The 25,346-nt window shown below is 37.2% G+C and overlaps 1 protein-coding gene across 3 annotated transcripts in view; it reads right to left on the minus strand.

Annotated features, from left to right (window-relative positions):
• Window positions 1-25,346, minus strand: part of JAK2 (Janus kinase 2) — a 173,386-nt gene that overhangs the window by 65,840 nt on the left and 82,200 nt on the right. For all 3 annotated transcript variants that reach the window (XM_090274131.1, XM_090274130.1, XM_090274129.1), the window contains one exon: window positions 11,393-11,641. In XM_090274131.1, the coding sequence (XP_090130257.1) occupies window positions 11,393-11,612 (220 nt within the window). In that variant the 5' untranslated portion in view covers window positions 11,613-11,641. The remainder of the gene's footprint in view (window positions 1-11,392; window positions 11,642-25,346) is intronic.

Below are 25,346 nucleotides of genomic sequence, written 5' to 3' on the forward strand. Positions count from 1 at the left end.
TGTGATCATGATACCTAAACCAGATAGACATCATAAAACGATAATGTCACTTACCAAAAGACACTAAAAATCCTAAACTAAATATTAGCAAACCAAATTCAGCATTGTTTCTCTTTTAAAAGTTAACAAAGTTCATTCATCCTAAGATTGAAAAATGGCTTAATTAGAAAAATCTATTAATGTAATGTATCACAGTAACATGCTGGGAAAAAGTCTGCAATAAAATGGCAAAATCATAGACTTGAAAAGGCAGGTGGCGAGTACTGACATGTATTATATTTTTCTAAACAAAGTATTACTTAAAATATTTTATAACAAGAAATCAAAATTAAAAAGGTAAAATAAAAAAATTAAAGTGAAAAATAGAATTAAGTTATTCACAGTAGAGCAAATCTACAGGACTAATAAAACATGAAGGAATGTTGAGACCTAGTACTAAAGGAAATGCAAATTAAAATTACAGCCCTGGCTGGTGTGGCTCAGTGGATTGAGTGCTGACCTGTGAACTGAAAGGTCACTGGTTCGATTCCTAGTGAGGGCACATGCCTGGGTTGCAAGCCAGGTCCTGGTTGGGGGCATGTGAGAGGCAACCACACATTGAGGTTTCTCTCCCTCTCTTTCTCCCTCCCTCTCCCTTCCTCTAAAATAAATTAATAAAACCTTTTTAAAATTTAAAAAATATAAAAATATGTGACATCACTTTATACCCATTCAACTAGCAAAAATAATGAGGGGTAACATCAAGTGCTGATTATATTGTGGTAAAAAGGGTACTATTACATAACTGCTAGAAATATAAACTGGTAGAGCTTCTGAGAAAGCAATATTGATATAATTTTGAGAAATCAATGTCAATAAATGCTTCTTAAAAAAAACCTTTAAACCTAGCAATCTCTCCTATGTACTCCTAAAAGTACAGTACATTAATAAGAAAATAGAAAGAAAATGTAAATTTGAGAGCAGAAGATAAGAAAAAATGATGGTAGTATATAATCCATGCCATGGACTGTTACAAAATTAAAGAATGAGTTAGTGCAAAAGTAGTTAGCTTGAATAGATTTTTCACAATGTCTGAAGCACACAAGGGTATATAATACAATTCCATTTTATAAAATAATAGCCCCAAAACCCTAATGACTGTGGGTATGAGAGGAAGTGAGACAGTGTGTCCCTATGTGATTACATGATCATGGAGCAAAGTATAAAAGGATTCACAAGAGATTATTGCCCCAGTTAACAGGATGGGACTAAGAAAAAGGAAGGTCAGACTATAGCGGAGAAGCAATTTTTTCTTTTATTAAATAGAAACATTAAGCACTCATGTCAAAAGAAGAAAAGAAAGAAAGGAAGGAAGGAAGGAAGGAAGGAAGGAAGGAAGGAAGGAAGGAAGGAAGGAAGGAAGGAAGGAAGGAAAGGAAGGAAGGAAGGAAGGAAGGAAGGAAGGAAGGAAGGAAGGAAGGAAGGAAGGAAAGAGAAGAAGGAAGGAAGAAAAAAGGAAGAAAGAAAGAAAGGAAGGAAGGAAGGAAGGAAGAAAGAAAAGGGGAAAACGGAGACTAATCAACTCCAAAATAAGGGTTTACCATGCAAATCATCTCGAAGCTAAAGATAACTATGGTCTGTCATTCTCTAAACTTTAAAATAACAAAAGGATGCCTTGGCCAGTGTGACTCAGTTGGTTGGAGCATCATCCCATAAACCAAAAGGCGGTTGGTTCAATTTCTGGTCAGAGTACATCCTAGTTGCCAGTTCGGTCCCTGGTCAGGGCAGGTAGTAGAGGCAACCAACGTTTCTCTCTCACATGATGCTTTGCTACCTCTCTCTCTCCCTTCCTTTCCCTCTCTCTTTAAAATCAGTTAGCATGTCCTTGGGTGAGGATAGAAAATTAATAAAATAACTAAGTTAACAGCAAATGTCACTCAAATAATTTGAGAAATAGTTATTTTATCAGAATACTATTTTGATCCACACAAATTCTGGATTGAAAAAATACCTTAAATTTTAAATAACATCATCTAGTCAAGTAGTTAGCATCACAATCCATGTCTCTGTGTCTTGCACATACTACTTTTCTTATCTAGAAGGAACTACCTCTCTTCTAAGTCAAAATATTTCACATAAGCCAGTGTTCTAGGTATATAAGAGACACAGGGGGCAATGAAATTGCCCAGAAAGAGGACATAAAAGACATGATATGAGATTATCTTGGAAAGAAAAAAATATTTGGAAGAGAACCTTAACAGAGAGCTAGCATTTAGTTTAAATGTAACTATACCGACAAAATTATATATGTAAGTATTATTCTTAGCACATGTTAATAAGGATATTTTTAGAACAAGATGGTGTCATTTTCAAACAACAGTGTAACTACACAAAGCAGGAAAAGTGAATTCATACTATGAATCATCAGGGTTTCTTTTAATGATGAATGATTTCTTAACACAATAAAGACTCCATTTATTAATTATAGGTATTAAAATAAGAAAATTAATGTATCCATATAAATTGGCAAAAGAGGTCAGAAAAAGGAGGTACACACCAAAAGAAAAATTTTAGGTCAGTTCTGCCATAACAAAAGACAATGCTCATAGTCATGTTTAGTCACACTGATACATTATTTCAAAATGGAAATTATATATTAATATTTCTTCCTTTTTTTTCCAATTTGATTGGATTGTTCTAGAAAGGAAGCAAAGGCACTGACCCTGTATTTGAAATATACACTGTATTAAAAAAAAATAAGGACCTCAGAGAAATTTCTGCCATTTTAACTCCCTTTTCTTTCCCTATACACCAAGTCCAAATTCTTTTTGTTTTTATTTATTAAAATCACTTAGATGTATTTCTTCTTTTCCAAGCCATTACCAGATTTGTGGTATAGTTTCATGCAATTCTACGGCAAGAACAGTCATCATTCCTCTAATATTAACAGAGTCCCTATTCTATAACAAGCACAAGATGAGTACAGGAATGAAAAATAGTGCCTAACTTTAAAGATCTCACAGTGTAGTAGATGGCACAGAGAAGCCTCTGGAGAATTATAATTCAAGAGGGTAAGGATAATGATAGTGAAGACCACAGGAAAATACAGAAGCACAGGGGAGAGGTGACAAAGATTCCTGACTGGACCAAATTTTAGTCAGGTTCCTCTGAACCCTCTCCCGAACAAGGCCCACATGTACTTCCTTGTAGAATCCAGTTCTTTGGCTTCTCCATTTCCTTTACTATTCTTAATATACTGTTTATTTTGTACCTACCAATTATGCTTCTTAATCCCTGTACCTTTTCCCCCTTTCTCCCCCTTCCCTCTCCCAGCTGATAACCCTCCAAATGTTCTCCATACCTATGATTCTGTTCCAGTTCTGGTTGTTTGCTTAGTTTGTTTTTGTTTTTATTTTTTAGATTCAGTGGTTGATAGTTGTGAGTTTGTTGTCATTTTAATGTTCATAATTTTGATCTTCATCTTTTTCTTAAATAAGTCCCTTTAACATTTTATATAATAAAGGCTTGATGATGAACTCCTTCAGCTTTACCTTGTCTGGGAAGCACTTTATCTGCCCTTACATTCTAAATGATAGCTTTGCTGGATAGAGTAATCTTGGTTGTAGGTCCTTGCTTTTCATCACTTTGAATACTTCTTGCCGATCCTTTTTTGCCTCCTAAGTTTCTTCCGAGAAATCAGCTGATAGTCTTATGGGAACTCCTTTGTAGGTAACTCTTTGCTTTTCTCTTGCTGCTTTTAAGATTCTCTGTCTTTAGCCTTTAGCATTTTAATTATGATGTGTCTTGGTGTGGTTCTCTTTGGGTCCAACTTGTTTGGGACTCTGTGCTTCCTGGACTTGTATGTCTATTGCCTTCTCCAAATTAGGGAAGTTTTCTTTCATTATTTTTTCAAATCAGTTTTCAGTTTCTTGCTGCTCCTCTTCTCCTGGCATCCCTATAGTTTGGATACTGGCACTTTTGCAGATGTCCCAAAAGAAATGGAAGGGAACTTCCTCAATGTAATAATGGGCACTGAAGAAACACCCACAGGTAACATCATGAATGGTGGTAAAAGACTAAAAAGCTACCCTTAAGATAAGGTTCGAGACAAGGATGTCCCATTCACACCACTTCTATTCAACATTGTAATTGGGAAGGAAGAATCAAAACTGTCCCTATTTGCAGGTCACATGATCTTATATATAGAAAATAATAAACAATCCCCCCCCAAATGATCGGAGCTTTAAGTAAATTCAGCAAAGTTGCAGAACACAAGATCAATAGGCAAACATCAATTGCATTTTTATACGCTACCAATGAACAATTGAAAAAGGATAATAATTTAAAAATCCATTTACGATAACATCCAAATGAATAAAACACCTATGAATAAACTTAAGAGGTAAAAGACTTATACACTGAACACTGTGAAGCACTGCAGAAAAAAGTTAAAGAGGACCTAAACAGACAAAAAGACATCTAATGTTCGTGAACTGGAAGACTTACTAATTAAGGTCATAATACTTCATAAACTGACTTTTATATTCAATGCAATCGCTCCTGAAATTTCAGCTTTCTTCATTGAAAAAACTGACAAGTTAATGATAAAATTCATATAAAAACTGAAGGGTCAAAACAATCTTTAAAAAGAACAAAAAAGTTGAAAGGCATATACATTCTGATTTCAAAACCTACTACAAAGCTACAGTGAAGAGAGTGGTACTGGCATTAGAACAGACATACAGACAAATGAAACAGAATTGAAAATCCAGAAATAAATCTATTTTTCTATGGGCAAATGACATTTTCACAAGTGTTTTAAGACAACTGAGTGGGAAAATCATAGCTTCCTCATCAAATGGTGCTGGGATTTGCATGTGGATATCCATTTGTTTTTGACTTCTTGTCATAAGGTTCATCCATGTTGTACCATGTATTTGATATCATTCAGCTGAATATTATTCAGCCACAAAAGAATAATGTACTATTACATGGTACAACATGGATTAACTTATAAACGCTGTACAAAGTGGGAGAAGTCAGTAACCAATGAATATTTACATGAAAAAGGAGGATATTGGAACCCTATCTCAAACTTTGGAGTAGCAGCTTTCCACATACATTAGTCACTTATAGCTTTAATCACTTAAGCCTATCAATTAAGACTAAACTACTTAACACCTGAGTTCTATCATTCCCCCTGTTAGTTTTTAATTATCTTATTTCTATAGGGTTGTTTACAAACTAAAACAACATAAAATACAAAAGCTACACAATTTTGGAAGAATGGCAGGCTTCTGCCTCAGAGCCTGTTCCCTCTAGAGCACCCAAAGAAGAATAACCCTACCACCCTCTGCCAGGCCAACCCAATCCTAAGCTGCACCCGGAGTTTCTTCTCCCATCCAAAATATTGTCCTTTGGGAAAAACAGGCAACTGCAGCACGATCATCCAAGCATTCTTAAGGAAGAGAGCCTGAGAACCAATTTCTGTCCTCTTCTTATTTTAAATCTTCAAGCCCATAATTCCATGCATTCTGGAGGCATTCAGCTTCTCGGCCAATCCTAGACTGTTTACCATTGCCTCGGGCAACCTCCTCCTACAGCCCCTCCTACACACCCCCCAGTGACCTTATCAGATCTCTCTGTATCAAAAGTTCCTCAAAAAGTTAAATGTGGAATTACCATTTGAACCAGCAATTCCACTCCTACACAGGAGAGAAATTAAATCATTTGTCCACACAAAAACTTCTATATAAATGTTCACAGAAACATTACTCATGATACCCATAAGGGGAAAACAGTCAAAATGTCTATCAACTGATCAACAGTTAAACAATATGTGGTATTATCCATACTATGGAATACTCAGTCATAAAAAAATGAAGTACTGATAGATGGTACAACATGCATGAACTTCATACTGTGATCAAAAAGACAGGTGTTGATGAGGATGCAGAGAAATTGAGGCCTTTATACACTGCTAGTGGGAATGTGAAAAGTGCAGTTGCTTTGAAAACATTCTGGCAGTTACTCAAATGGTTAAGCAGAAAGTTACCATATGACTCAGCAATTCCACTCCTAGTCAAAAAGAACCACATATTACATGATTCCATTTACATGAAATGTCCCAAATATGCAAATTATTAAAGGTAAAAGCAGATAGGTGGTTGAGGGAGCTGAGGAAGAAATGGAGAGTTACTTCTGATAGGTATGAGATGGTGAAACTTCACATGATGATTGCACAGCTCTGTAAATGCACTAAAAATATTGAATTGCTTAATCAAAAAAAAAAAAAAAGAAGAAGAAGAAGAAGAAGGAAGTCTCAACAGCAGCAAAGAAAACCACAAGTCACCTAACCACCTGCCAAAACAAAATCTATCACGATTTAAAGACTACAACAAAATCCAGCAGGCAACAATGTAAATTACAAATTTATGTTATAATGTCCAGCATCCAATAAAAAACTGTACGCATTCAAAGAAGCAGGAAAATACGACCTATAACTAAAAGAAATATCAATGAGTAAGATGCCCAAAAGTGAAACAGATGGAAGAATTATCAATGAAAAAATGAAATCAAATACTATAATACTTTCCATCTATTAAAGAAGGTAGAGCAAAACATCAACATGGTGAGGTAATGAAAATTATCCAAATATAACTTTTAAAGTATAACCTGCAGGAAAAAAGATTGGTAACTATGAAGACCTAGCAATAGAAACCAAATGAAATGAAGCCATACACAGAGAACTAAAACTGAAAAAAAAGTGCAAAAGTGATGTCAAAAAATATCAAAAGGTTAACTAAGAAAGTCCAGAAGGCAAGGAACAAGAAAGGAGTACATAAATATAATGAAAATTATAAACCCATAGATCCAACAGGCTCAACCACCAGCAAAGCAAACATAAAGAAATCTGCATCAAAATACATCATCATAATTAAATTTCTGAAAACAAGTATTAAAAAGAGAATCATAAAAACCATCAGAGAAAAAAGACACATTAAATACAAAGAACAAAGAAAAGAATAATAGCTTCTGATCAGAAACAACTCAAGCCAGAAATAGTAAAAAGAAGTACTGAAAGAAAACACTGTAGGCATTTTACGTAATTGGCTAAAATGTCTTTCAAAAATAATGGTAAAAACTTTTAACCAAACAAAAGTTAGATAGAATTGTTAAGCAAAAGTTAAAGATTTGGAAAATTCTCAGTCGATCCATCTTGTAGAAAATGAGGAAGTGTGGTCAGAGAGAACACTCAGGTAGTGGCCAAACAACCATTTGATAGTGTGGATCAACCATCTCAATAGATGTCAGGAGCTATTCCTTGAGACAATAGAAGAATGACTGCAAAGGCAACTCAGAAATCATCTTGGCTGCCCCTCCTATCACAGACTCGGAGTGCAAAGGCACTGGTAACACAGCAATTTCAAAGGAGGAGCTGCCAAATCTTGGAGACATCCTGCTTGCCTCCTAGTGCTAACTCATATTGAGGGCTCCTTTGGGGCACTGCAGTTCTGAGCTTATTGGTTGCCATAAGTGCAGCTCTGGTAGTCTCGAGTGCAGCAGGTACCCCTCTGTAGGGTGCAGGGAGCAGACTTTGGTGAAGGTGTTTCTACCAAGTGAGATGGCACAAGCCCAGAGGGCATGGTTGTCTCCACCGAGATTGCAAAGGATGGAGGAACCCAAATACATGAGAGAAGGGCTCCTAAAGCCTTGGGAGGCCAAACTCTGCCCAGCAAAGATGTAGGGGCAGGAACACTGCCCTGGTGGGCCTAGAGGTCAGAGCCTCATAGCATAAAGACAATAAGGTTTAGGCAAAGTGGCTATGTAGAGTTATCTATTGTAATTCTCCCACCTCTTTCTGAGCCCTTTGCCAATCACTTTTCCTTCACTGTACTTCTCATGTACCTAGTATTCCTTCCCTTCCCATCCCCAAATGCCCTTCATTCTATCTAGCTGTAATCAAAACTTATATTAACAGCCCTTTGTTTAGAATGGATTTGATTATCTGATAAAATATTTTATAATAAGTTATAAAGGATAAATAGTTTAAATATCAAAATATAATGAAGTATCTTGATCTATGGTAATCTCTCATTGTAAAAATATTTAGGGGAAATTTATATATTTTTTATATATATTTGTGTTAGAAAGTTGCTTTTTTTTTTTTTTTAATTATTGTTCTACTACAATTTTCCCATTTTCCCCGCTGTTGCTCTCCCCAGCCCCACCCACCTCCATCCCTCTCCCACAGTCAATCTTCATCCTGTTGTCCATGTCCATGGCTCATTTATGTTAGTTCCTTGACTAGACCCTTACCCTTCTTTCCCCCCTTCTCCCCTTCCTCCTCACTTATGGTCACTGTCAGTCTGTCCCTTGTTTCCATGCCTCTGGTTCTATTTTGCTCATTTGTTTGTTTTGTTCTTTAGGCTCCTATATTAGGTGAGATCATATGGTATTTGTTTTTCGCCACCTGGCTTATTTCACTTAGCATAATACTCTCCAGTTCCATCCATGCTGTCGCACAAGGTAGGAGTTCCTTCTTTCTGCTGCGTAGTATTCCATTGTGCAAATGTACAACTTTTTGATCCATCCATCCACTGATGGGCACTTACGCTGTTTCCAGCACTTGGTTATTGTAAATAGTGCTGCTATGAACATAGGGGTGCATAGGTTCTTCTGAATTGGTGTTTCAGAATTCTTCTGGTATTATCCCAGCAGTGGAATCACTGGATCAAAAGGCAGTTCCATTTTTTAGTTTTTTGAGGAAATTCCATACTGTTTTCCACAGTGGCTGCACCAGTCTGCATTCCTACCAACAGTTCACTAGGGTGCCCTTTTCTCCACATCCTTGTCAGCACTTGTTGTTTGTTGATTTGTTATTGATGGCCATTCTGACTGGTATAAGGTGATATCTCATTGTGGTTTTAATTTGCATCTCTCTAATGGCAAGTGATGTTGAGCATCCTTTCATATGCCTATAAGCCCTTTTTAACTTCTCCTTGGAGAAGTGTCTGTTCAGGTCCTTTGCCCATTCTTAATTGGATTGTCTGTCTTCCTGGTGTTCAGTCCTATAAGTTCTTTATATATTTTGGAGATCAAACCCTTGTCCAAGGTATCATTAGTAACTATGTTTTCCCATATGGTTGGCTCCCTTTTTATTTTGCTGTTTTCTTTAGCTGAGCAGAAACTTTTTAGTTTGATGTAGTCCCATTTCTTTACTTTTTCCTTTATTTCCCTTGCCTTAGGAGATACATCAGTGAAAATATTGCTACGTCGGATATCTGAAATTTTCTTGCCTGTTTTCCTCTAGAACTTCTATGGTGTCATGGCTTACTTTTAAGTCTTATCTATCTTGTTTATTCTGGTGTATGGTGTAAGTTGGTAGTCTAGTTTCATTTTTTTCACATGTGCCTGTCCAGTTCTCCCAACATCATTTGTTGAAGAGGCCATTTTTACTCCATTTTATGCTCCTGCCCCCTTTGTCAAATATTAATTGACCATAGAGATCTGGGTTTATTTCTGGGCTCTCTATTCTGTTCCATTGATCAATATGTCTGTTCTTAAACCAGTATCAGACTGTTTTGATACAGTGGCCTTGTAATATAGTTTGATATCAAGGTATTGTCAGTCCTCCCACTTTGTTCTTTCTCAGGATTGCTGAGGCTATTCGGGGTCATTTTTGTTTCCATATACATTTTTGAAGTATTTGTTCTAGGTCTGCAAAATATGTCATTGGTATTTTAATAGGGATTGCATGGAATCTATGAATTGCTTTGGGTAGTATGGACATTTTAATGATGTTGCTTCTTCCCACCCATGAACATGGTATATGCTTTCATTTACTTGTATCTTCCTTAATTTCTTTCTTCGGTGTTCTGTAGTTTTCTGAGTACAGGTCTTTTACCTCCTTGGTGAAGTTTATTCCAAGGTACTTTATTTTTTCTTCTTGCTATAGTAACTGGGTTTTTTTTTTGTTTTTTGTTTTTTTTTTGTAGTTTCTATCTCTGATATTTCATTATTGGTGTACAAAAATGCCTTTGATTTCTGAATACTGACTTTGTACCCTGCTATTTTGCCAAATTCACGTATTACGTTGAGTAGTTTTTTTTTTGTGGCGTCTATAGGGTTTTCTAGGTACACTCTCATGTCATCTGCAAATAATGACAGTTTTACTTCCTCCTTTCCAATTTGAATGCCTCTTAGGGGAAATATATATTTTTAAGTGACCTTTATTTTTAACCCAGTATCTAAAGAGTAGAATAGAATGTGGAGTTAATGTTACAGCTGTACACCATATAGCATATTTTTTCAGCTAGCTAAACCTTATTGACACTGTCCTAAATAATTTACATGTGTTATTCAATACTTACAACAACACTAGGGTATGTAAGTAGTATTGTTATCTTACTTTTAAAAATGATAAAATGGCTGAAATTACACTTCATTCTTAAACCTCACCTAAGAATTCCTTTTGGCTGTTTTGGAAGTAGAGCTTTCAGGGCTCTAACCTTTAATATTGAAAATTGTGACAAAACATGATATACGGTTCATGCATTCATTCAGCCAAGCCAGCACTCAGTTGAGCCATTTAATCCAGAATCATTTGACAAATGAATAAATGGGTTAGCTCTGTTGTGGAAAGAGAGTAAGAGAGTAAAGAAAGGTTATAAAATGATGTTGGAAACCACTGTCGACTCTCCTTTGATGTGAGAATAATAACCAAGACCTCATTAGGGTAGGATTGTTTTTTAAACCTGAATATTTATAGTTAGAACTAGCATTTCTAGTGTTTTGAATACTTTTTTTTAAAGATTTAATTTATTTATTTATAGAGAGTAGGGAAGGGAGGGATAAAGAGAGGGAGAGAAACATTGACGTGTTAGAGAAACATCAAGCAACTGCCTCTCTCACGCCACAAACTGGGGACCTGGCCTACAACCCAGGCATGTGCCCTGACAGGGAACCAAACTGGTGACCTTTCAGTTTGCAGGTTGGCACTCAATCCACTGAGCCACACCAGCCAGGGATGATTCATCTTCTTACTATGTCCTCACGTGGCAGAAGTGGCAAAGATGCTCTATGGGGTAGGGCACTAATCCCACTGATGAGGGATCTGCCTAATGACCTATTCACTTTCCAAAGGCCCTACTTCCAAATACCATCACACTGAGGGAATAGATTTCAATATAAATTTGCAGGGGATACAAACATTGTCTATATGACTAGCCCAAGGCAGATTTGCTTTAAATTCTACTCTAGTGACATTCTCACTTTTTATGTACATAAAAACACATCTGTCAGCTATATAAGCATTAAAAAAATAACACATTATACATGTACATTATATTAGAGTAAAAAAATTAAAGCAATCATCTATTAATAAGAAGAAAAACAACTTTTCAATAGTTACCACAGGCTTTAGAAGCAGCAACACAAATTTCTTCTGCAACATAGTCACCAGTTGGAAACTTCAGGTAATCTCCCTCAGTCTTCCCAGGGGAATGATAAAGATACACCTGTAGGACTGGGTCTATTTGCTTCACAGAATCAGCAATACCAGGAATATCACCATTATGCTGTAAAGGAAATGTAGATGATCCTTCCATTTCTGTGATTGTAAGGCAAGCCATTTCTATGTAGTCTTTTTCAGAACATTTGCCTGTAAGAGAAAACAACATAGTTAACAAATGAAAGTAGTATTGGTAAGGCATCCTTTATATACAAAGAAGTTTTCACTGACAAGAATCTATCAAATCCATTATCTGAATAAATATTGTGTGCTACCATATAGAGAGCACTGTGAAAGACATCAAGATTATAAACGTCCTGTGGACAAGGACCATAAAACTGTGAAGTTTGAACTTAACTGAGAAAACATAATATAATTATGTAACGCAAAACAAAGAAAATCAATTACAGACCACAGAAGAGATCCCATGAGGCACATGATTTCTTGACAAATGAATTACTCTGAAAATTGCTTATTAGTGTCTGGAGGGGAAAAAATAACATTTCAGGCTGGGATTAATTAATGAGTTTTATTAAAGGAGGTCATATTTAAAACTAATCTTGAACAATGGATTGGATTTAGATGGATGGAAAAGGAAGAACATTCCAAGAAAGTGAAACTGCTGAAGAGTAAAAAGGTATAACATATGCTCAGGAATTTGTTGGGCTGAAGTGTAGAATTTGAGAAGTTATACCATTTAGGATAGATGGATACTCGTGGCAAAACTGCAGCTACATACCCAATCTGCCTTTTCCCTTTTTCCTTGATACAGAAGCCCAATTTTATTGAGCAGAGCAATGTATCAAAAAACAAAACACGGTACTTCCCCACAGATACCTAGCCACATGAACCAGTTTTAGAAAATGAGATTTAGTGAAAGTTGGGTGGTACTTCCAGGACCACTCCTTAAAAGGAGGCTGGCTGAACTTCCTTTTTGCTTTTTTGTCTTCACTCTCTTCCTACCTGAATCTGAATATAAATATAGGGTAGTGAGTCACCTCAAAACCAGGAGGCAACCATGAAGAAAAGCCCAAGAGAACGAAAGACCTGGCAACCTTAAGCAGCTGAATCAATGTCATATTACCTATGATCTACCACCAGACATCTTGTTACTTGTAAATGAATGCAATCCTAACTGATATAGTACAAAATTAAGAGGCCTGAAGGTCAGACAAAAAGAATTTAAACTTTATCCCACAGTCAATAATGAATTAGAAAGGTAAAATGATGAAGAGTCAGAAAGCTACTGCAATAGTGGTGTAGATAGTAATAAGATCCTGAAATGAAACAGCAACATGAAGTAAAATAAAAGCAAGACTTCATATAGCCTGGAAACTAATTATGTATTCATAAAAGCCAGGAGTGGGAGCTGATGTGAGGATTTCAAATTTGTGAGATCTATAATACCATTAATGGAAATAAGGAAATGAGAAGGACTTTGTCCTTTGATACTTGAAGGTGAGGAGTATAAGGACTACAGTAGTTTTACACACTTTCATTTAGAAATGGAGGAAGGGCAATTACACCAGAATCTAGCTGGCAGCTAAAACATGACATTGACATTTGAAAAAGCTGAAAATCTGACAACCTTTTCCATAGATGTAATCACTTAATCATGAACAGAATTACACAAAAGAAGATGGGAATAATAGCAAGCATACTCATATGACATGTGCTATGTACCAAGCAGTTCTCTAAGTACAGATATTAAGGAAGGAAAAATGATTATTGAGTATGTGAATTGCAATGTGGTATTTAGTTCTATATTCAACTATAAGGACTTGACTGTATTTGAGAAAATACTGAAGTATTTACTTAGTTATTCAACAATATGGGACTTTCAATGTATAAAAACAAAACAAAGCAAAATTTTCAACTATATTCAAGTATAATTGACAAAACTGCAAGATAGTTGAAGTATACAACAGGATGATTTACATTGTATACACTGTAAAAAGATTCCCCCTCCCACTGAGTTAAACAAATCCATCAGCTCATTGTATACCTTTTTGGGGGATGAGAAAATTTAACTTCCCCTCTCTTAGAAAATTTCAATTATACAATACAGTATTCTCAACTATAGTCACCATTTTATACTTCAGATCTTTAGACATTATCTATCTTATAACTTAGAATTTATAGCCTTTACCAATTTCTCCCTATTTTCCCCACCCCCTAGCAACCACTTTTCTGTTTCTTAAGAGTTACACTTTTTTTTAAGATCTCAGATATGTGTTACTATACAGTATTTGCTCTTCTATCTGGATTATTTTACTTGCCCTCCAGGTTCATTTATGCTTTCACAAATAGTGTGCATTCCTTTATAAAGGCTGAATAATAAATGTTCCAGTGTACACACACACATGTACACGTGCACACACATTTTCTTGACCCATTCACCCAATAACAATCTATTAGGTTATTTCTGTACCTTGGTTGTTGTGAATAATGCTGCAATGAACGTGGGAGTACAAATATCTCTTCAAAATAATGGTTAAGTTTCCACTGGATACAGACCCAAAAGTGGGATTACCGGATCATATTGTAGTTCTATTTTTAATTTCCTGAGGAACCTCCATACTGTTCCCATAGCATCTGTACCAATTTACATCCCCACCAACAGTATAAAAGGTTCCCTTTCTCCACATCCTCACCAGCATTTGTTATCTCTTGTCCTTTGAATAGCCACCGTAACAGGTGTGACGTGATAACTCACTGTGGACTTGCTTTGTATTTGCCTGATAGTGATGTTGAGGACCTTTTCATGTATCTGTCAGTCATCTGTATGTCTTATTTGGAAAAATGTCTTTTCAGGTCCTTTGACCATTCTTTAATTAGGTTTTTGTTTGTTTGTTTGTTGGCTATTGAGTTGTATGAATTCCTTATATATTTTGAATATTATCCCCTTATCGGATAGTTCACAAATATTTCCCCCCATTCCACAGGTTGCATTTTCATTTGTTGATGGTTTCCTTTGCTGAGCAGAAGTTTTTTCATTCAATGTAGTTGCTCTTCTTTATTTTTACTTTGGTTGCCTTTCCTTTTGCTGTCAAATAAAAAAAAAATTGTCAAGACCAATGTCCTTTTCTTCTTCTAGGAGTTTCATGGTTTCAGGCCTGACATTCAAGCCTTTAATCCATATTGAGTTGATTTTGTGTATGGTGTATGATAGAGATTCAGTTTCTTCTTTTGTATCTGGCTGCCCAGTTTTCCCAACACATTTTATTGAAGAGACTATTCTTTCTTCATTGTTGTATGTATACATATATTCTTGTCTCCTTTGTCATATTAATCGATGATGTATGTATGTGTTTATGTGGGGGCTCTCTATTCTGTTTCATTGATCAATGTGTGACTTTAAGCTAATACTAAACTGCTTTGCTTACCATAGCTTTGTCATATAGTTTGAAATCAGAAACTGTGATGCCTCCAGTTTTGTTCTACTTACTCAATATTGCTTTGGCTATTTGGGGTCTTTTTTGGTTTCATAGAGTTGTAGGTTTGTTTTATTTTTGTGAAAATACCATGGTAATTTTGATAGGGATTGCATTTAATCTGTAGATCACTTTAGGTAGTAGGGACATTGTAATAGTATTAATTCCTCCAATCCATGAGCATAGAATAGCTTTCCATTTATATGTTTTCTTCAATCAATTGTCATATAGTTTTTTTTAATATGCTTTATTGATTATGCTGTTACAGTTGTCCCAATTTCTTTTCCCTTTGTTCCCCTCCACCCAGTGACACCTTCCCTCCAGTTGTCCCCCAACTTAGTCCATGCCCATTGGTTGTGCATATAGTTCTTCTCAACATCTTCCTATCTACTCCACTTCCTTCTACTATGCTTCTTAATTCCTGTACCATCTCCCTCCCTTTCCCCTTTCCCCCTCCCTGCTGATCTCCCCACAGTATGTTCCCCATACCTATAGTTCTTTTTCCACTCTCGTTGCCTACTTAGTTTGCCTTTGTTTCGATTCCCTAGCTTCTGTTGTTGGTTGTTGTGATGCAGTTTTCATTTTAATGTTCATAATTTTGATCCTCCTTCTAAACCAGTCACTTTAACATCTCATATAACAGTGATTTGGATTTGATGAACTCCTTCAGTTTTACTTTGTCCTGGAAGCACTTTCTCTGCCCTTCTATTCTGAATGACAGTTTTTCTGGATAGAGTATTTGTGGTTGTAGGTTTTTAATTTTCATCCCTTTGAATATTTCTTGCCAGTCCCTTCTTGCCTGCAGGGTCTCCCTTGAGAAATCAGCTGATAGTCTCATTAGGACCCCTTTGTACGTAATTCTCTTCTTCTCTCTTGTTGCTTTTAAGATTCTCTCTTTATCCTTAATTATTGATATTTTGATTATAACGTGTCTTGGAGTGGTTCTCCCTGGGTCCAGTTGTTTTGGAACTCTCTGTGCTTCCTGGACCTATAAGTCTATTTCTTTCCCCAAGTTAGGGAAGTTCTGCTTCATTACTTTTTCACATAATTTTTCAATTTCTAGTTCTTCTTCTCTACTTCTGGCAACCCTATGATTCGGATGTTGGCCCGCTTATAGCTGTCCGATAGGTTTCTGAGCCTCTCCTCATTTTTCTCACTTTTCATTTCCTCTTTCTGCACTGGTTGACTGTTTGTTCCTTCCTTATGTTCCGATTTGTTGATTTGATCCCTGGTTTTCTTTCCCTCACCACTAGTTTCATATGTGTTTTCATTCATCTCAGCAGGGCTAGCCTTCATTCCTTCCCTATTTTGTTTAAGATCTGCTGTTAGGACTGTAAGCATTCATATAACCAAAGCTCTGAACTGTGCCTCAGAAAGATTTCCTATCTGCTGAGCCATTAGATTAGATATTTGCTGTCTGGTCAGCTGCGTGATTGGGATCTCCATCGTGATCTGTGCCATCCTGACAGTTTTGTGTTTACCTTTAATTATGGTTACCAAAGAGAAAAACAGCCAAAGAAGTATAAATAGTAAGACAAAAATATGTAAGAAAATATTTTTGTCCTGGCTGATGTGGTTCAGTGGATTGAGTGCTGGCCTGCGAACCAAAGAGCCACTGGTTTGATTCCCAGTCAGAGCACATGCCTGGATTGTAGGCCAGGTCCCCAGGTGGGGGCAAATGAGAGGCAACTGACTGATGTATCTCTCGCACACTGATATCTTTCTCCCTCTCTTTCTCCCTCCATTCCCCTGTCTCCAAAAATAAATAAATAAAATATTTTTAAAAAAGAAAATATTTTCTAGCAGTTATGAAAATCTTAAAGACAAGCCAGTAAAATACTAATTAACAGGAAATGCAGAGAACAGAGAAACACATTAAACTTCACCATAAAAATATGATAATCAAAGCTAGATTATGGGAAACTATAACCAACCTAGTTAAAAACAAAAAAGAGAAGCAATACAGGAACTAGATAGAGACTGTAAATTTGCAGTGTGTGGACATTATTTGGAAGCTGGTTTAAAAAAAAATAAAACTAGACACATCAAAATTACAACTAAACTACAGAACAACCATCATTCAGAACCACCTGAAGTCTTGCTGAATGGAAGTCCTACAAGTAGGAATTAAAGAAGAAGCCGCCTCAAGACTGGTAGGAGGGATGAAAACTCAACCATGTGGGCCCCCCACCCACATGTGGCAGAAAAAAATCAGGAGGGGCTATCATCCCTGCTGAGGTTCCCTCTGAAAAACAAAGGTTCCAGACCCACACTAGGCCCCCATGACAGGGTTCCAGTGCCAGGAAGAGAAGTCCCTGTAACTTCTGTCTGTAAATACCACAGGGGGTTGAGGCTGAGAAAAGAGAGAAGCTGCTGGACTCCCAGGCAGAACCTCTTAAAGGGTCCATGCACACACTTACTTGGATTCACTCCCTCTGAGCTCCAGCACTGGGGCAGCAGTTTGAGAGGCACCAGACACATACGGGGAGAAACTGAATTGTCTGGCATCAGGGCAAGAGCTGGGGAACCAGATTCCTCCCAGAGAGAAGTGCTGGTGGGCACCATATCTGAGACTCCATCAATCAGCTCACACTGTTTACAATGCCCCAGTAACTGCTTGAGGCCCCACACCATCCACTTTCAGGCTCACATAAGCTGTTTCTAGGGGCTATTCCATATGAATGGCCTGTCTTGGCTCTTGCTTCAGAGTTTCCTGACATATCTCAATTAAGCAGCACCTGGCCTCAGCGTACTCCATACCCCATACCTCTCACCCAATGACCCCCAGCCCTGCAACTAGCAGCAGCTGGCCTTGGTTCCTAGCTTGGCCTCACCTGGGAACTTCCAAGCTCAGCACAAGTAGAAGCCATCTAAAAATTGTTTTGTAGTTCATGTCAGGTGGCCCTCAGCAAAACACAGGCTGCAACTGACCTTGGCCTGTATGTCCCAAGAGGCCCCAGTGGACAGCTTCAGACCACATGGAAGCATCACCCAACCACCTCCACAAGCAACTACTCAAGGGGTGTGTACAGAGCCCCACTGAGATAAATCCTGCTCTGTGGGGTGGGCCTTTGCACATCTGATTGGAGTTTGGTGGTCTCAGCCAGTCCTTTGCAGCTGGTCATCTGGGGGACAGGGGGACGGTAAATCCCTACCATTGACATGCCAACAGCAATAAAGGCTCAACTACAACAGGAGGGTGCACACAGCCAACACAGGGGGGCACACCTGGAGTGCCCAGTTTAGGTGATCAGAGAGGCTGTGTCACTGGACCCTATGGAACATCTACTACATTAGGCCACTCCACCAAGTCTGAGAGACATAGCAGCTCTACCTAACACATAGTAACAAACACAGGGAGGCTGCCAAAATGAGGAGACAAGAAACATGTCCCAAATAAAAGAACAGAACAAAATTCCAGAAGAACTAAACAAAATGGAGACAAGCAATCTACTAGATGCAGACTTCAAAACACTTGTTATAAAAGGGTGCTCAATGAACTTAGCGAGAACCTCGACAGCATAAAAGAGAACCAGTGGGAAACGAAGGATAGCCTTGCACAGTGTAGCTCAGTTGGTTGCAGTGCCATCAGTGAGAGGTCGCAGGTTCAAGTCCTGGTCAGAGTACATGCCTGGGTTGTGGGTTCAATTCAGACCCAAGTCAGAGAGCACGTGTGAAGGGCAACCAATCAATGTTTCTCTCTCACATTGATGTTTCTCCCTCTCTCTACCTCCCTTATCCTCTTTCTAAAATCAATAAGCAAGTCATCAGGTATGGATTAAAAAAACAAAAAAAGAAATGAAGGCTACACTAACTGAAATGAAGAATAATTTACAGGGGATCAACAATAGGTAAGATGAAGCCAAGAATCAAATCAGCAATTTAGAATACAAAGAAGCAAAATACAACCAAAAAGAAAAAAGAATCCATAAAAATGAAGACAGTGTAAGGAGTCTCTGGGACAACTTCAAGCATACCAACATCACATCATGGTCGGGACCAGAAGGAAAAGATAAAAATTGAAAACCTATTTGAAAAATAATGACAGAAAACTTCCCTAACCTGCTGAAGGAAATAGACATACAAGTCCAGGAAGCACAGAGAGTCCCAAATAAGATGAATCCAAAGAGACCCACACCAAGACACATCATAATTAAAATGCCAATGGTTAAAGACAAAGACGATCTCAAAAGCAGTGAGAGAAAAGCAGTTAGTTATCTACAGGGAGCTCCCATAAGACTGTCAGTTGATTTCTAAACAGAAACTTTGCTGGCCAGAAAAGAGAAGGGAATGGCAAGAAGTATTCAAAGTGATGCAAAGCAAGAACCTACAACCAACCTATCATTTAGAATCAAAGAACAGATAAAAAGCATCCCAGACAAGAAAAAGCTGAAAGAGTTCATCACCATCAAACCAGTATTAAGAAGAAGAAGAAAGATAAAAAATATGAACAAGAAAATGTCAATAAATACATAGCTATCAATAACTGAATCGAAAAAACAAAATAAGTGAACAAGCTGACAGAAACAGCAGCATAGATAGACAACATTTTGGCAGTTACTACATGGGAGGGAAGTTGGGGGATGTGTGAAAAAGGTGAAGGAATTAAGAAGTACAAATTCATTGTTACAGAATAATCATGGTGATGTAGTTATAGCATAAGGAATATAGTCAATAATATTCTAATTACTATGTATGACATCAGAAGGGTGCAAGATTTATAGGGGTTATCACTCAGAAAGTTATATAATGTCTAATCACTGGGTTATACACCTGCAACTAATATAATAATGTATGTCATCTGTAAATGAAAAATACAAATGACTTAAAATTTTTTTATAAAGTTAGAAATGGTACAGACTTTAAACGCATTTAGTATAAAATCATGGGATAAGTTTTGTAAAGACAGAAATTTTGAGTGCTTTAAAACCAAAGTAATTTGGTTGTAGGAGGAGAAGTGTTATATACTTTCATTATCCAAAACTTAGAAGTGTTTGCTAAAGTAAAAGATCCCCTGTGAATCTGATACATTAAACCAAAAGATGGTACACAAAAAGCAGCTAGTTACTTGCTAATCTTTCTTTACTTGTGAATATACAGAACTCTTTGTTCATCTAAAATACACTTATAAAGGAGTAACAGTACAAAAGAGCCCCTTTTTGGGTTAATGAGGAAGAGTGTCTGGGATAATACAAGAATCTCATTTATTACATAAAAAGTGTGTATCTCCTATAAACAAGATTAAAGGCAAATGATCAGCTTTTTAAAAAAACAAGAGATCCTGTTAAATTCTGTTTGAATGTATTTGATAGGCATTTAAAATCAAAATAGTATTGGTATACGCACAGATCAGTGGACCAAAACAGCATCTGTAAATAAATCCAAGAAACTGCCAGTAAACTATAGAGAAAACATGCTAAACCTATACCTTATATAAAAATAAATTATATGTAAATTAATTATTTAATGTAAAATGTAAATGAACGAAACACTGTAAGAACCTTTGAGATGACTTTTACCTGGAATGGGAAAAATTTCTTATGCAAAATGAAAAACCCAAAATCCATATAACAAAAGTCATACAAATTGGCTACCTGAGTCCTCATTTTCTTTGGCTAATATAGTGTTTTTTATTCCTTCTTTAATTTCAGTGCCTTAGGCAGGACATGCACTGTCCAGTTCCCCATGGTCTGCCTTTCTCCCTATTATCTTATATAATAAGCCTCTTTATACACGTTAATGACACTGAAGTCAATCAAGTTTTTTACCCGTACCATAAAGAAAAAGATGTACGTATTATATCACAATTTCAATTTCTCTAGAGGAAAGGAATCATAAACAAAAACAAAAGACAGACTGAGAGAAAATATTTGTAATTCATTTGTCAAACAGGGAGTCCTCCAACATACAAAGAGCTCCACAAACTGATAAAAGACAACCTTCTGTCAGACTGTCTAACGTCAATTTGTTTTCTGGCACTGCTTCTTCCACATCTTCTTCCTCATTGTATGACAGAGGTTCTGAAGCACTCAGCTCCATCAAGTCATCTTCTGTTAATTTCTCTGGTGTGGTGCCTGTTAGCTCTTGAATTTTCCAAGATTCATATCTTGAAAGCCTTCACCACCCACCTTTTTTGGTTATATCCACAATCTCTTTCATGATTTCCTTGATTGGCTCTCTTGTAAATTCTATGAATTCATGCACAACATTGGGACAGTTTTCTCCAGCAGGAATTTATTACTTCAGACTTAATGACTTTCACAGCTTTTTTTGTAACAATGATGGCATCTTCAATGGTGTATAGTCCTTCCAGACTTTCATGATGTCTATCAGGGCACTCTCTTCTCTTCTTAAAAAATATTTTAAAAATTTATTTTTAGAGAGAAAGGAAAGGAGGGAGAGAGGGAAAGAAACATCACTGTGTGGTTGCCTCTCGCAAGCCCCCAACTGGGGACCCAGTCTACAACCCAGGCATGTACCCTGACTGGGAATCAAACCACTGAGCCACACCAGCCAGGGCTTAGGGCTCTCTTCCACAGTGTCAACAATCCTTTCAAGGTCCTTATGACCCCTTGACCAAGAGGCTGAATTAGAAACAATGTGTTTTGGGGACAAGTAGACCATTTTGATGCCTTTGGCATTGAACTCATGGGGTTCTGGGAGGCCAAGGGCATTGTTCAATATCAAAAGAACTTTAAAGGGCAAAGTACCCTGACTTCAGGAACACAGCATCAAAAAAGTGAGTTCAGTAAAAGGGTTCTCATTGTCTAGACTTTCGTGGGCAACCAAAAGACTGGCAGCTAATATTTATCTTTTCTTTTCAAGTTTCTAGGGTCAGCAGCTTTATAGATAGGGGCAGACCTGATCACAAACCCGACCGTGTTTGCACAGAACAGTAGAGTTAGCCTATCCTTGCCAGAAGTTCTGACGTTCATTTTTCTTCCTCACTAATACATGTCCTTTGTAGCATTTTCCTATCTAGGGCACTTTTGTCTCATTAAAAACCTGTTCAGGCAAATATCCCTTCTCCTCAATAATTTTCCTTTTCTAAATTTTATTTCATTTTTTAATAGTTTTTCTATTACAGTTGTCCCACATTTTCCCTCATCGCTCCCTCCCAACCCTATTCACCCCTTCTCTCATAGTCATTCCCCACCTCATTGTCCAGGTCCATGGGTCATTTATACTGGTTCCTTGACTATACCCTTCCCTTTCTTACCTTCCTTGCTCTCCCTCCCCCCTCTCCCTGGTCACTGTTAGCCTGCTCCTTGTTTACATGCCTCTGGTTCAATTTTGCTTGTTTGTTTGTGTTGTTCATTAGTTTCCTGTATTAGGTGATATCATGTCTTTCATTGCTTGGCTTATTTCGCTAAGCATAATTCTCTCTAGTGCATATTACTTGTCTCTTCACAGGTCTTCGGGTAAAGAGCAATCATTCTCAAGAAACCATACCTGAGGAACCTGATCTGTATCTGGACCTGATTTAGATGACATACTGGATTTTCAGCTAATGTCATAATGGGATGTGAATTAGAGATCTCTGAGGAGGAGGCTGGTGTATTTTGCATGTAATTTGGCTGTGGGAGGGATGTGAAATGTGGCAAAAGGGTAAACCATGGCAAGAGTGTTCAGAGATGGCTATAACAATATCTCCAGGGCCTGGTTGGGTTGATCAGTTGGTTAGGCCATTGTCCGATACACCAAGGTTGTAGGTTTGATCCCCGGGCAGAGAACAGACATATGAAAATTAACCAGGATACAAAATTAATATCCAGAATCAGTTGCATTTTTATATACCAATAATTAACACAAAAGGAGATTAAGAAAACAATCCAATTCACAATTGCTTCAAAAAGAATAAAATACCTAAAAACAAACCTAACCAAGATGTAAAAGACCTATACTTGGAAAATTATAAGACACAGAAGAAGGAAATTGAAGAAGATACAAATAAAAGGAAGCACATATTATGTTCATGGATAGGAAGAATTAACATATTTAAATGTCCATACTACCCAAAGCAATCTATAGATTCAATGCAATTTCTATCAAGATTCCAATGACATATTTCACAGAACTAGAACAAATACTTCAAAAATTTATATAGAACCACAAAAGGCACCACATAGCAACAGTGGTCCTGAGAAAGAAGAACAAAGTTGGAGGAATCACGCTACCCAATATCAAACTATACTATAAGGCTGCAGTAATCAGAACAGCATGGTACTGGCATGAAAACAGGTATATAAATCAATGGAACTGAATAGAGAGCCCAGAAATGAACCCACACCTTTACAGTCAATTAATATACAACAGAGGAAGCAAGCAGACACACACAATGGGCTACAGATAGTTTATTCAATAAATTGTGTTGGGAAAACTGGACAGATATGTGCAGAAAAATGAAACTAGACCACCTTCTTACACCACACACAAGAATAAACTCAAAATAGATTAAAGACTTACATGTTAGACCCCAAACCATAAAAATCCTAGAAGAAAACATATGCAGCAAAATCTCAGACACTGCTTGTAGCAATATTTTATCAGATATATCTCCCCAGGCAAGGGGAACAAAAAGAAATAAATGGGACGACATCAAACTAAAAAGTTCTTCACAGCCAAGGAAAACATCAACAAAATAAAAAGACAATCCACAGACTGGGAAAACATATTCACCAATACATCTGTTAAGGGGTTGCTATCCAAAATTTAGAAAAGATTTACAAAACTCAACACAAAAAAACAAGCAACCCAATTAAAAAATGGGCAAAGGACTTTAATAGACACTTCTCCAAAGAGGACATACAGATGGCCAATAGACGTATGAAAAGATGCTCCATGTCACTAATTATCAGAGAAATGAAAGTTAAAACCACAATAAGATATGATCTAACAACTGTCAGAATGGCTATCATCAATAAATCAACAAAGAACAAGTGCTAGTGAGGATGTAGAGAAAGGGGAACCTTTTTGCACTGTTGGAGGGAATGCAGACTGGTGCTGCCAACTGTGGAAAGCAGTATGAAGATACCTCAAAATATTAAAAATGGATCTACCTTTTGACCCAGCGATCCCACTTCTAGGAATATATCCGAAGGAACCCAAAACACTAATTTGAAAGAACATAAAGCACCCCTATGTTCATTGCAGCATTTAGTTATAGTCACCAAGATATGGAGGCAGCCCAAGTGTCCATCAGTAGATGAGTGGATAAAACAACTATGGGACGTTTACACAATGGAATACTACTTGGCCGTAAAAAAAGAAAAATTTACCCTTTGTGACAGTATGGATGGACCTGAAGAACATTATGCTAAGTGAAATAAGCCAGTCAGAGGAAAACAAACACCATATGATTTCACTCATATGTGGACTCTAATGAACAAACTGAACTAACAAGCAAAATAGAGACAGACTCATAGAGAACAGGATGACAGCTAAGTCGGGGGTGGGGAGATTAGGGGGTGGAGGAATTGAGCAAAAAGGAAAAAAGACTCATGGTGATTGCTGGGGGAGGGAGATATAAAGGGACTAAATAATAATGGAAAAAAATACAACAAAAAATAAATTTAATAAAAAAGAATCAATCAATGAATGCATAGAACAACAAATTGATGTTTCTCTTTCTCAAATCAATAAATACATTTTTTTAATTTAAAAAAAGTATTATCTCCCATCCCATGTTTTCTTCCACAATGTGACCTTGCCAACCCCCTCTTAATAAATGGATTCTAATCCTCAGCACTCCCCACCGCCACGTTCACCAAAACACTGGCTTTTAAATTGACTCACCATGTGAGAAAGTCAGTTATCCTGAGGCCCCCATGTGGTACGGAAATTCAGGCCACATGTACATGCTTCAGTTAACAGCCCCAGCTGAGATCTCGGTCAGCTGACAGCATCAACTAACTGCCAGTCATATGAGCAAAGACACCTCCAGATGATTCCAGTCTCCCACCTCAGGTTATCCCCAACCAACAAGTCTTCCCAACTGAAGTCCTACACATTATGGAGTAGAAACAAGCCATCATTGGTGTGCCCTATCTGAACTATTGACCCATAATATCTGTAACTGTGAATCTAATAAAGTAGTTGTTTTACATCAAGTTTTAGGGTAGTTATGTCATGTAGCAACAGCAACCAGACTACATACTGATGGAAATGACTCACAGAGACAAAAACAGAAAATACAAGAAAAAGAAGGAGAAATACAATTGCAATATCCTTGAATATAAAAGGAATGGCTTCCTCTACACAAGTAGATGGAGAAGCTTTAGATGCAGCACTGCGTAGTTCACTCACTGCAAAGGGGAAAAGGGCAGAGTACAGGTACAGACACCATGGGTGTGGGAAGATATTGATGGCAGATTGTTATTTAGGAATATAGAGAAAAACACCAGAAGACACTTATGAAATTT

This window comes from Furipterus horrens, unplaced genomic scaffold, assembly GCF_987537825.1.
Source record: "Furipterus horrens unplaced genomic scaffold, mFurHor1.1.pri manual_scaffold_4, whole genome shotgun sequence".
Classification (NCBI taxonomy): domain Eukaryota; kingdom Metazoa; phylum Chordata; class Mammalia; order Chiroptera; family Furipteridae; genus Furipterus; species Furipterus horrens.